Consider the following 14,070-nt stretch of genomic DNA (forward strand, 5'->3'; position numbering starts at 1 on the left):
CGAATACATTTAAATTTTTTCGACAACATGACTACAATTAATATCAGTGTTCTAAAAATCTGTCTACGCGGCGCCTAGGCGCCCGCTTATTCGGCAAATCGGATATGAACGAAACGATTTTTTTCAAAGAGATTTATTTAAAAATGGTCTAGGCGTCCAAAACATCGGCCTAGACGCCCACATAAATAATAATCATCTATAAAACGCATAATCACCGCCTACCAAATTTTTAGAACATTGATTAATATTATGGGTTCAGATAATCCTATAGATTAGAGCCGTAAACCAAAAAGTAGAGGTCAAAAGTGGGTCACAATCATTATGTTCCAAGGAATCTAAGCGATTGGTCATTGCTGTTTTCATGCCATACCCGACACAAATGATGAGTTTTATATGGATCGTGATTGGTCATTGCTGATGAAGTTTACTTGTCTCCGCTTCTGACCCAAAACAGTTATAGTATAGTAGAGACTATATATATATATATATATATATATATATATATATATATATATATATATATATATAAATTTTAAAGTATATATATATATATATATATATAAATTTTAAAGTAGGATGCCTTTAAGTTTTTTTTTTTAATTTTGTCCCTTTATACTACAAAAGATATAACCAACTTGTTTATTTAAATTCAGAGGCGATATAGGTTTCGAATGGTAAAACCAGTTCAAGCAGTGCAGATCAAGCAGATCATGCGGATCAAGTGCAGATCATGCAGATCAAGTGGATCAAGTGCAGATCAAACAGCTTACTACATTCATTATAGATGGATCAATGGTCGAGCGGAACCAACCGAATTTTGAATTTTAATATAATTTTAAACTAAATACCTATATATAAGTATAACTATAAATTATTTTGATACAATTTTATATCATTGTTAAAATTTAAAATGATATGAAAATAGAAAAAATGATATAAAATATGACAAAAAAATTATTTAGACATAAATTAGAAAGATATGATTTTTTAATGATTTTTAAAATTACAATTAATTTAAAATGCTGGATTTTAATATCGAATCAAGTCACAATTTTACCGTCTGATTACATTTTATAATGAGAAAACAGGATAAAATAAATTATATTTGAATAATAAAAATTAGAATAATACATAATATATAAATATAATACATAAATAACAATAAATATTGCACTAAATCTATGTTAGTGTATTTTTAAAATTAAAATATGAAAATATTAGTAATTAACCAAATAAGTCTATCTTTCATTAATATATATATATATATATATATATCTCTATAATATTATTTGAGAAGTCAGTTTCCTATGTGTCGCGCTCACGTTAATTCTCACGATGGTTGATTACATTGATATCCTTAGACCATCTCCAATGTATTTTGCTATTTTCACCTCTAAAATAGAGGAACTCTATAATAGAGGTGAGATATGCTCCAATGTATTCCCCTAAAATAGCAATCTCTAAAATATAGAGTAAAAAAATAGAGGAATGCTATTTCTTCCTCTAGATCTCTATTATAGAGGAAGAAATAGAGGTGGGTTGGAGCAATTTCACCTCTAAATGCTATTATAGAGGTGAAAATAGCAATGGGTTGGAGATGCTCTTAATGAATTTAAAATATTACATTTAAATACTATTATTGAATTTTTATTTAGTTTCTTTTTAAAATTTTCCAAATAATATATATAATAAAAGGAAAAAAACATAAAATTAAAGAAAAAATTCAAAAACGAAAATATTTGTGTATATAATATGATTTCATTAAAAGAGGAAAGTTCACAAAATAGAAATATTCCATTTAAAAATATTTTTCAATAACATAAAATATATTTTTGAAGTAATAAAATATTTCTTTATATCTCTATTTTCTTAAATAAAAATATATATATGTATATAATGTGATTTCATAAAACAAAATTCACACAGATAATTTTGATATTAGAAAAAGAAATATTATTTCTTTTAAAACATAATTTTAAACAATACAAAAATATATTTTTAGAGTAAAAGATATAATTATTATATACATAACGATTTGCTTAGATGATTACATAAAATAATTTAAGTAACCCAAACTAATATGTGTTTGACACAAAATAGTTTATAATTAATTAGTATTATTGAAATTTTATTTATTTTTCACATATTTATTTGACTATAATATCTTTAAACTACAGCAAAAATGTTTTTTTTTATAAATTATATCTTATTTATATAATATGATTTCTAAAATATTAATTGTGTAATTTGGAATAAGACATTTTAGTTTATTTTTTTATTTCATTATAAGAACAATATATCTTAAGTTATACATAATCTTCCTCAAATATATTTACATCCAAGACAACAATCAACGTAAATGTAAATAAGAAAATAGTCATAATTTTAATATATTCAATATAAAATATTATAATTTAATTCAGAAAAATAGATGCAATCTAATATACCCAAATGATAACTAAATCGACTGTAAAAACAATAAAATCGATTAGATATAACATATCTAAAATCATATGTCTAATTAAAGTAAAATAATATTATTAATATAACTTATGCATACAAATTATAAATTAATTTTAAATTAAAAGTGAATAACAATTAATTATTATAGTATATTTATTTTATAAATATTTATACCCGTGCATGAGCACGGGAAAATCACCTAGTATATATATATATCTAAGAGAACGTTTATGGACGCGATCGGTGGAAGAGACGACAGCTATGATACCCTTAGAGAAGACATTGATACATTAAGCTCATTGTTGACACCTATTCTCAAAGAGATTTCCATTGTGCTGGTAATTACAGCATATATTTATCTTAATATATTCACAACTTAAGTCTTGTTTCGCGTTTTCAATCTATTTAGATCATATGTATATATATTGATCATCGTGCATGGTGTTTCATTTTTTTTCCAGGAACAGTTTGGATTGAACAGGTTAAGATCGATGTAAAAATGAATTCAGAAGTGATAATATATTTGTTAATGTTATAAATTTTATATAAGATACATGTATATATATTTTCATGTACATATCAGTTTTATACACTGTTTATTTAATAATGTGGACTAATTAAAATGATTTTGTCCTTTTAAATTAGAATGTACTCAGTAGTAGATTGAAATATGAATGGAACTTCTTTGTATGTCGAGGTGTCAAACTTTTTAAGAACTATTCCGAAATATAATACAATACATTAGAAAAAATATGTTTCGTTTACGTATTACTATTATATCAACCTCAAATTCATTCCATATTGAGCTTTTAATTTATATTTGGTTGTAACAAGTATCAACTTTATATAAAAAGTAGAATGTAGTATATTATTTGAGACTAGCTATGTGCAAAAATTTGTACTCGAACATACAAAAAAGCTAATGACATTAAAAAAAAATAGATTTAAATTTGCGGTCCAATTCCTTATACATTATTTGAAAAACATTAAAACTTTTGAACTATGACACGTGTCATTATTAGAAATCCTTTGAAAATTAGATTGGTTCATTTTAACATATATTATATTTTTATTAAACTAATCATAGAATTAATTATTAGTGATAAAAATATTCATTTTTTTCTTAAATTTGATAACTTAAACAATCATGTTAATCATATAATAAAATAAGATTTTTCTATATATATTATATTTTAAATTTTTTAAAGGACTATAAATTAATAAAACTGTAAAAATCTCATATTAAAATTTTTGTGATCAATGATATTAATTTTTTTAACAAGATAAACATTATCATAAAACCATATGAGTATAAAGTCTAATTTAATAGGTATTCATATTAATATTAAATTAAATATCTATTTTAATATCGTTTAAATTAAACTATGTATCATAAAAATACATAAATATTTAAATTTCAAAATTCCAATTTAAAATATTGAAAATCTAATACTCCCTCTGTTTTTATATGTAAGTAGTTTTAGCAAAAAATGTTTGTTTCACAATGTAAGATGTTTTCATAATTCAAAGCACCTTTTACATTTATTACATGTTGTGTGACCAATCAAATAATTTATACATATTTATTATTGGCTGAATTTATGTATTAAATGCAATTTTATTCAAAATTAAAAGTTTTCTTAATATTCACACTTTTAACTAAAACTACTTACAAATAAAAACAGAGGGAGTATTTAATTTCAAAATTTGCACTGAATTTTAAAAACGAATTTTTTACCAATCGTTAAATTTTTGTTATAAAAAATACAAACAATTATAAAATTATATGAGTATGAAACATCATTCATTATGTTATATAGTACTATATTATATATATATATATATATATATATGTTAATATCATTTAAATTTAATTATATATCACATAAGACAGAAAAAGTGATTTCTATTTATTTATTTTACCATAAATAATTGTAGAAAATGAACAATAATTGTTGTAATTTATAACTCAGTGCCAGTTTAATTATATTCATTATACTTACTGAATTCAATTATTCAATATATATAATTTTATAATATGTAAAAATGTAAATAAATGATAATATGTAAGATTATTTGTATATAATATTTATTCTGTGGAAGACGCTAATTAGGCCTGGGATTTTGGGTATTCGGTTCGGTTCCGGGTAGGAACCGATCGGGTCCGGTATTTCGGTTATTTAGAAATTATATCCAATAGGTACTTGGAAGACTTACGGTTTGGTTTCGGTTCGGTTCTGACGGTTCCGGGTCGATTCGGATTTTTGATGAAAGTAATCATATATAACCCGAAAAAATCGGTAACATTCGGTTCGGTTAAATTTTATCCGAAATCATACTCAATATCCGAAATATTTTTTATTTTATTCATTGTATTTTTATTTTTTGATAATATAAATTTTACCCGATAGATGTTATATTAAATATATTAGACTTCCATGAAAACAAGTAATCTTATTTTTTTCACAATTATTTGTGACTACATACATGTGCAACATTTTTTCCTTTTTCATCTTATTTTCATAAATAGGAAAAAAAGCATATGATACTTTGGAAGCATAATGAAACTATACACGACTTAATAATGATATTTACATATTTGATCATTTGAAAAACCTTGTGATGGTGGCTGGACATTCTGTTTAAATTAGAACTAGATCTTGATCCACACAATCGCGTAGGTGTTTGTGTTTATATAACTATTTTAAATATAATAATTTTATAGTTTACATGTTGTAATTGATCAATTATTTAAAACAGTCATATGTATTTTTCGTTTCTTATTATATATTTATCATATTTTTATTTGCATATATTTATTAAAAATTAATATATGCATTAAACAACATATTAAAAATTATTTTCTATTAAATTTATATTCAGTTTTGACCCGCCGACCTTCAAAACCAAATTTCCTATTAGTAATATTTTTACGTTTATTAATTTCAGATAATATATTATTATATATACAAAAGTATAAGATTTGTCAATTTTTATACATGTATTATATAGTTTGCGAATGTTAAGTTGTTATGTCATCGTATTATATTTTTAGTTAAATATTTATATCTATGAAATTGTTTTTACAAATTTATCAATTTAATATAATGTTATCATATTTAGTTCAATATAATAATTTCATTTAATAAGAGTTATTATAATTATAAAATAGATAAAAGATAATTTTTTTTTTTTTTTTCATTTTATAAATGATAACTGAATATAAATTGATGCAAAATAATAATTCATTGCTAATTACGAAATTAGTTGAAATATTTACATAAACTTTTTGAAAATTAAGATATTGTTATAATATTTTCAATAGAATTGTTAAAAGAATTATATATATATATATATATATATATAAAATGAAAATATGATGATTAAAAGATTTTGTATTATTAGCTTTAATGAAATACATGTTAATTTATATACATTTATTATATAGTTTGCTAATGTTAATATGTGTCACCTACATATTATATTTTGAAAATAAATACTTACAAAAATAAAATATAAATATTTAACAATTTAATTTTATTTAATCATATTTAGCTCAATATAATAATTTTATTTTAAAAGGATTGATTAAGATTATATAATAGATAAAAGGATAAAATTATATGTAAATATTTTCAATTTCGAAATCAGATATGAAATATTATTATACATTTGTGATAGCCAGATTAGAATTACGTATCTGGGCTTTGGGCCTTTAAATTTCCTTTTTAAAATTGTTAGATTAGAATTTTAAATGCCCAATTAACATTATATCCAATTTAAATTACTAATTTATACAATAAGATAGAACATTATTAAAATAATATATATACCTAAAAATAAAATATTTGTAACAGACTCCTTTTAAAAGATTTATAACATTTGTATGAGACTAATTTTTTACAAAAGCAAAAAATAATTATGTACAACAAACAAATTTTTAAAAGGTTTAACTTTATAATATACTTACAAATAATATTAATTTTTTTTCTTATTTTTAAAAAATGATGGTATTATTTTTCAAATTAAATGTACAAAACAATAAATCTTATGCAGTTGACATATATATTTATTTATCAAAAAATTATATAGCAAAAAGCAAAATTATATTTTTTCGAATTTGGTTAGTAATTTCGTTTCATTAGATCATTCTTTTACTAACTGGATCTCTCGATTCGAATCATTCTAATTCGAATATGAAACCTTTATGATTTGGATATGAAAACTCGATGAAAACATTTTACCAGACTGAAATGGTTATAATAGAATACTGATCAAAATTCTGATTTTGGCTTAACAATCAACCAAAAAAATATCCGCGCTTCTTAAGCGCAAAGCGCGGATCAAAATCTAGTAAACTGTTAAAAATCTTCTCTTATTCTCTTCCCTTCTCCTAGGTCCAGTTTCTTCAGTGGAGGAGAGACTAGTGAAGAAGCTGGACTTCGCAGTAAAGCTCAGAGTTATTGGGGTCGCTGAGTCTAAAGGATGGTTCCGTGAGTGTAATGATTTATTCTTCTATGTTAGTTTCTGATTTACTCTTCTATGTTAGTTTCGGCTCTTTATTACATTGATGGTAATAATTGGTTTGGTTGTGGTAAAGGAGAGGCAAAGATGATGTGAGGTCAAGGGCATTGACGGAAGAGCATGCTATAGACAGCTTTGAGAATCTTCTCTTCAGTGTTTTGTCGGTTCAGAGAACTCACAGGCTACTTACCCACATAACATAACAGTAACGCCTCTTTTCTTCCAAATTATGAGGCCAAAGGTTTTGAACATTCTTGTGATATTAATGTTTTCCTTCATGCTTGGTTGAGGTAGTGATCTATGATTTCAAAGAGAAGCTTGTATGTAAGATTTCTTTCTATACAGGAAAAGATTTATAACTTTTTATTTGATAGAAAAAGAAACAGAGTGTTCAACCCTTATATGTCCATCAATCAAAAGAACACAAATGAAGAAGTGAAGGAGAAAAGAATGGTAAAAGAGTATTTATTACTAAAGCCAACAACAGGAAGCTCTGCCTCAAATGGGTTTGGAGGAAGAAGAAGAAGATGATTTCCTGTTTTTTGCAAAGTCAACCAAGTCTTTGAAAAGGATATCCTCTGGTTTATCATCTTTCTTTGGTGGTGGTGTAGCAGTAGAGGCGGTTGGATTCAGAGAGAGATTCCTGGATTGCCCCAAGAGATCATCGTAAGAGGAATCAGAGCCACTGCTTGAGTTTTGAGGAACATTATTATTATGCTTGGTTCTAACAGACATTGGTGGTGGAACAACCCTGGTTCCTTCAGTATCCCATGGAGCACGAGGCAGTTTCTCAGTTTGGTCATATACTGGTTTACTGAACAAAGGTTGCTCAGGGGATTTGCTTCTAGGAATTGGCTCATCGAAAATAGGAGCAGAAGAGTCGAGGTCTGATGAATGAGAAGGCTTTACACTCTCTGAGGTTCCTTGAGGTTTGTAGACATCACCACTGAGGAAGTCCATAGCATTAGATTCAACATGTACTGGCCTCATTGTAGGTGGCGGTGGAGGAAGAACAGGGTTGAAACTCACTCGTGCACTCTCTCTTTTCGACCTGCAGAGACATGAACGAACTCTCGGATGAGTCTTAGTGGTTCAAATGAAATGATGGGGGCATTTTTTTACCTGTGAGATAGCTGAGCAAAATCATCATCTGACTCATCATCATCATCGTCATGGTTGATGCTAACAAGCGGTATAGGAGCGGGAGCTGTTGCAGGAGGAACAGAGTTTCCTTTCGCCTTATCATCATGTTGCTGAAGAACACGCTGCAGGTTGTCGTTTAATGCTAATCCTTGACACAGAAGCTCCTCATCTCTGCAAAAAATGAAAGGAGTCTCACCATCAACAAGAAACAGTAGGGGTGAGGAAGAAAAACGAAGGAAGCCTTACGATGTAGTGTTGACGAGAGTCATCACACGTCTTTGATAAGTACGGCATTGCTCAACCAAATCAACTATAAGTTCTTCCTTTAAACCCTGTCACAACAGTGAATGTTTTAACAACAGAGAAACAGAGAAGCTAAACAAGTGGAAAGACCCTCCTACCTCAGGATGGCTTGGATCAAGAGCCCCAAGCATGTCTGTCAATATATCAACTGATCCCTGAGCACTTTGAATCTCTTCCACACTAGTAAAAAAACAAACATGCTTGAGAGACGCAGAAGATATGGATGTTAATAATGTCTAGGAAACAAGAGAGAGAGTACCTGAGTGCAGAAGCGTCATCACTTTGCAAAGAGGCCTGAATAGCAGCATCTTCATCTGATGCAGTAACGGCTTGAGCAATAATGGGCTGAGTCTGAGGTGGAGTAAAGAAGGGGACACTGCTCTCGGTTCGAGGTGGGAACTCAACTCCAGCAGACTAAATTTTTCAAAACATGTAATCAAAACTTTTGAAAATAGAATTGCATACAGATAAAAAGGGGTCAAAGGTATATACCCTGAGTTCATTATAAGCATTGTAGTACTGAGGGAATCTACCACCGCTTCCACCAAAAGCTTCTTGCCATGTATCTAATAAACTAAGTATCTTCTCCCTCACACTAAGGTCTGGCTGCATAAGTAAGTGGTAAAGCAAGTTTTGATAAAAATAGAATTCAAATGTGGTAAGCAAGTGAAGCAAAGTAAGTAAAAAACCTTTTTCTTCACTATTTTGACCATATCAGGCAATATACCACGGTCCACGATAAGCTGGAACACGCTCTCTCCACAGTTCTTACTAAGAGTTTCCAATGCCTGAACCATTCACGAATTAGAAGATGAGTAACGGAACCAAAACCAAAACCAAAGGCAGTGAGTGAAGAAAGGAGGGACTTACATAAAGAGCAAGAATCTGAACTTTGGAGTTTTTACTTGCTAACCGTTTCTTGAGCACCTTCACTGCTTCTTTTGCTTGACTACACAAACAAATCCAAGGTTAAGTAGTAACTCAAAGTGCGATGATGTTGAAGATATCACAGAGTAAGAAGAACAGATCAAACCTGGGATCCAAGTTGATAATGTCACAGAGTTCAATGTTGATAGCCCAATCAGGACCAATCAGCATATCATTTGTAGCCCTCTCAGCACAAGCCGCCCCGTTATTCGCCATTTTGCAGAGAGCGAGATCCCTCTTTCAAAATCAGATCCTAAACACAGGCATAAACATCATTACATAACTTCGTTAAGACAGAACAAGCCAGTTCAAGAAGATCAAACACTGTGATATTCACATCACAATTCACTAGTAATTAGACCAGATCAAGTGAAACCTTCAGGAGAAAGTTAATCTAATCGCGAGATTTTACCTGTCTGTGGAGATTGTAATGATGATCTCTAGGATGAAAACAATTCTTGGAGAAGAATCTGAAAAAAATTGTATTAGATAGAGAAGACGATCGGAGTTTTAGTGTGATGGGTATCAGGTCATCGTCAACCTTAGCCGTCCATACATCAAACTGCGACTTTGTCTTTGTTTTATTATTATTTTTGCTAGATGCAATTTTTCTTCTTTGTGTTTTGGCTTTTGTCTTAATACGTTAAAGTAACAGGCGGTGACAGAAAATAAAGAATCTTCGATTATTCTTTCCATTAATTTGTAGAATATATTAAAGTTTGAGTCTTAAAGTTTAGGTCGAAAGTAATGATCATTAGCAACTAATACACCAAGATAAATTCATAAATTCTAAAATTCATTTTCGATGTTGACTTTTCTTCCATGAACCAAGAATCCTAACCAAGATATTTTCTCAATTATTACAATTCCTATATATTATTTCAATATATTTGCCCCATAATCTAAACTACTCAAATATCTACATGTGATATCTTTAACATATTTTTCACATTTGTTTATATAATTATCTTTGACAATAACTACCCTTGATTGAGGAGTATATTTCAAATAAAGTCCTAAGATTTTTGAAATTTCACATATACACTTTTCTTGGTACCACAATTCAACTATACCACTAATCAGATGACATTTTCAAAAATACCACATTCATTAATAGGTAAAAGACTAAATTAGCCTTACCTTATTTTCTCTAACCATCGTCTTCTCTCTCATGAGTATCCGTCGGCGACGAGATCGAGCGTCTTATTTCTCACAATTAGCTCCTCGCGTAATCATCCGGCGATGAAATCGTCTCTCTCACGTAGCCAGCAACTCAATCACGTCTGTTCGGGAGAATTGAGATTCAAAGCTTCAAACATGTCAGCTCTTCTACAAGATTCCCAGTCTGTATATTTCTAATTGTGTATTTTTATTGTTTATTTCAAGTAATTTTTTTTTATTTTGGTCTTTATGTTATAAGAAAATCAAAGAAAGTTGGTTTACACTTGTATTTGAACAGATCGATCTAAGAGAAAGAGTTTCTATAATGAACATTGAGTTTTTGAAAAATTATAACCCCTTATAAATCTGGGTTTCTAGTAATTTTTGGATTTTATTCCCTTTGTTCTCCAAAATCAAAGAAGATTGATATAGGCTTGTCATTTGAATAGTTCTGGTTAAAAGAAAGTATTTTTCCAATGGTGGACACTGCATTTTTAGAAATTATAACCCCCTATAAATCAAGGTCATATGTATTGGTATGTATATGTTTGTGTATACTCTTCTTTGTTAAAGCTTTGTAAATTTGAAGTGCTTATGGATATGTCGCTTTACTTGTATGTTTCGGTAGGTGCTGTGTAAGAATACTATGGTATAGTGATGTCTTAAATTACTAATAAATAAAAGAATCTTTGGTTGTATGCATATAGTTTTGGTTTATCAATAGATACCATTGTCAGGTTCTTGAAACTTAAAAGCTTACTTTTCTTTTGTTCCTTGGTTGATTTGTTATGATGACGAAGAACCTGCTTGTTGCGCTCATCACATATGTCAAACCTGAAAAGCTATGAGATGTAATGTCAGGATATGGATGGTAAGACTTTCTTCTATCTGCATCAATCCAGTTAATCAACGATCAAAATGTTGTAAGCTTTTCACACTTGCATTTATTTTTTGTTAATGGTTTCTTTGCTACATGTTCTTTGTGCTTCAAATGACGACCACTCAGTGGTGGAACCATTGCCACCACCTGCTGGAGCTAAACCAGGAGAGTTTGTTTCATTTTCAGGGCATATAATATAATGTAAATTGGTTTAACACCAAACCCCTTTTGATTGCTTTGGGTACATGCTTTGTAACATCACTTACTTAAGAACCCTTGTCTTAATATTTATATAGAGTCGAAGGAAAGCCAGAAGAACCCTTACTTTCTAAATGTTTATAACTAATTTATAAACCTTTATAAAATGATTTATAAATGATTATAACTGAATTCTAAACTCTAATAAATGATTTATAAATATTTATGAACTCTTATACATGATTTAGAAGTCTTTAAAATATTAATATAACCTTATAAAAATAACTTATAAACTTATAAAAATATTAATATAACAAAAATGTGAACTCTCAATTAGGTACTCTCTAATGTCAGAAAGTCAAATACTACAAATCTAACCTCTGATCTCACAACAAGAATATCTTGAAACTGCTTTGTAGCTTCCATAAGTTTTGTTTTCAAGTCATCACAAAATGTTTAAAATGTTTATAATGGTTTATAAGAATATATAAAGGGTTTAAAAAATCACTTACAGGTGTTTATAAATATTTTATACAGAATTTATAAGGGTTTATAAAGTTTATAAAGGGTTTACATAAGTTTATATAAGATTTGTAAGGATTTATAAAAGATTTTAATAGGTTTTGAAGAGTTTATAAAAAAATTATAAAGGTTTCTAAAACCGTATAAATATTTATATAACTATTTATAAAGGTTTATAAAACCATTCATGAACCATTTATAGAGCTTATAAAACCTTGTATCAACCATCTATAAAGTTTATAAAACACATATTAATATTTATATAGCTATTTATAAAGGTTTATAAAATTATTTAAAAGGTTTTATAAAACTATTTACAAGAACTTATAAGCTATTTATAAGAGTTTATACATTTATTTATAAGTATTCATAAACTAATTTACAAGGTCTATAAATATATTTATAAGCTTCTCTTGTAACTCAGAGTTCTGAAACCACTCAGTAGTGAGATGAACACCAAGGCAGTAAAGACTCTTGGGCACTTCCTCATAAGCAATCTGAGCATATTTAGCACTCTTCTCAGTAACAGAATTCATATGCCCTTCAAAAGATTGAATAGTAGCCTTGAGCCTCATGATCATGGTGGTGCTGTCGTAATGAAGCTGCTGAGCTTGGTAACGCAAGACAGCCATGTCGCGGATAATGGTTTCAGAGTCAAGAACCATCACAGGACGTCTGGAGGCAGCGGCATTGGAGAGAAGTAGCTGAGAGTTTCGGATCTGAGCGCTAAGGGTCGAAATACATATACTGTTACTAATTAATTTCAAGCCATTTTGTTTGTCAGATACCTAGGCAATTGTATAAGAGCTTATAAGAGTTTATAAGAACCATTTTATAAGAGTTTATAAAACCATTTATGAACCATTTATAAATTGTATAAGAGTTTGTAAAACCTTGTATCAATCATCTATAAAGTTCATAAAACGTATATAAATATTTATATAACTATTTATCAAAGTTTATAAAACTATTTAAAAGGGCTTATAAAACTATTTTACAAGAACTTATAAGCTATTTATAAGTGTTAATAAATTAATGTACAAGGTTTAAAAATCTATTTATAAGAGTTTATTAATCACCAAATTAACAAACTTTCCACCATTTCTTTGCATATTAAAGAACATCATACTTTTACAGCTTCTTTTATAATACCTTATAAAAAGGTATGATAATATATTATAACGATTAGAGTTAATACATTTTATAACGATTGGAGTATCAAACACATGGATGGTTGATCCATCTTCAAAACCCCCAAATGCAAGCTGTAGGCATGAGTTATTGAGTTTCATGTGCTTACCAAAAAATTGATCTTCTTTTTTTTTAACACTGATGAATTTGTTCCATATATGAAACCAGAATCACAAGTGTGTCGACCATAATGGTCATGTGTTCAAGACTAAAACAAAAGGCAACAGAGCCAAATAGAAAAACAGAGTTCAAGATGGTGGAGATATCAGTAGACACCCACTAAAGAAGAAAAAGCTGTAGATAAATTAGAAACACCCATCACTTAATTGTATGCTTCATTCACAATCATCTGCAACAGCCAGTTGGGACCACCCCAAGCAGGTAGGAGTGATACCTATGATCAGATGTTACACTTGCAGCAATTTCCTGAGAAATAATATTTTCCCTTTGCTCACAGTGATGAAAGCTCCAGTCCAAAAATGCACTAAGATGCAAGTTAATGTCATTTATAAAACGACACATCTCAGCGAAATAATAGGGAGCAATGAGTACGTCTCTTGCCAACACACATGAGGATTCAAAAATGATCTTCTCTCGGCGTTAAATAAATGAATACATGTCAGAAAAGAGCACAAAGATCAAAATGAATTCATGACACAATTAGCACAACATATCAATCTAGTTCCAACCAAGTCTCTAGCAACCACAATGTAAGCATCCACTAGTGTCTTGACAATGCAGCTGAAATTTCTATTCAT

The 14,070-nt window shown here is 28.7% G+C and overlaps 1 protein-coding gene across 1 annotated transcript; it reads right to left on the minus strand.

The window, feature by feature from the left end:
- Positions 1-7,338: 7,338 nt before the first annotated feature.
- Positions 7,339-9,962, minus strand: LOC108813840 (TOM1-like protein 3). Its single transcript, XM_018586512.2, has 10 exons — positions 9,773-9,962; positions 9,467-9,613; positions 9,304-9,382; positions 9,123-9,221; positions 8,926-9,039; positions 8,693-8,847; positions 8,532-8,613; positions 8,377-8,462; positions 8,110-8,301; positions 7,339-8,038 (listed from the first exon to the last, which is right to left on the minus strand). The coding sequence occupies exons 2-10, from the start codon at positions 9,574-9,576 to the stop codon at positions 7,486-7,488; spliced, it is 1,470 nt and encodes a 489-aa protein (XP_018442014.1). The 5' UTR covers positions 9,577-9,613; positions 9,773-9,962; the 3' UTR covers positions 7,339-7,485.
- Between the last annotated feature and the right edge of the window lie 4,108 nt (positions 9,963-14,070).

This window comes from Raphanus sativus, chromosome 6 (assembly GCF_000801105.2).
Source record: "Raphanus sativus cultivar WK10039 chromosome 6, ASM80110v3, whole genome shotgun sequence".
Classification (NCBI taxonomy): domain Eukaryota; kingdom Viridiplantae; phylum Streptophyta; class Magnoliopsida; order Brassicales; family Brassicaceae; genus Raphanus; species Raphanus sativus.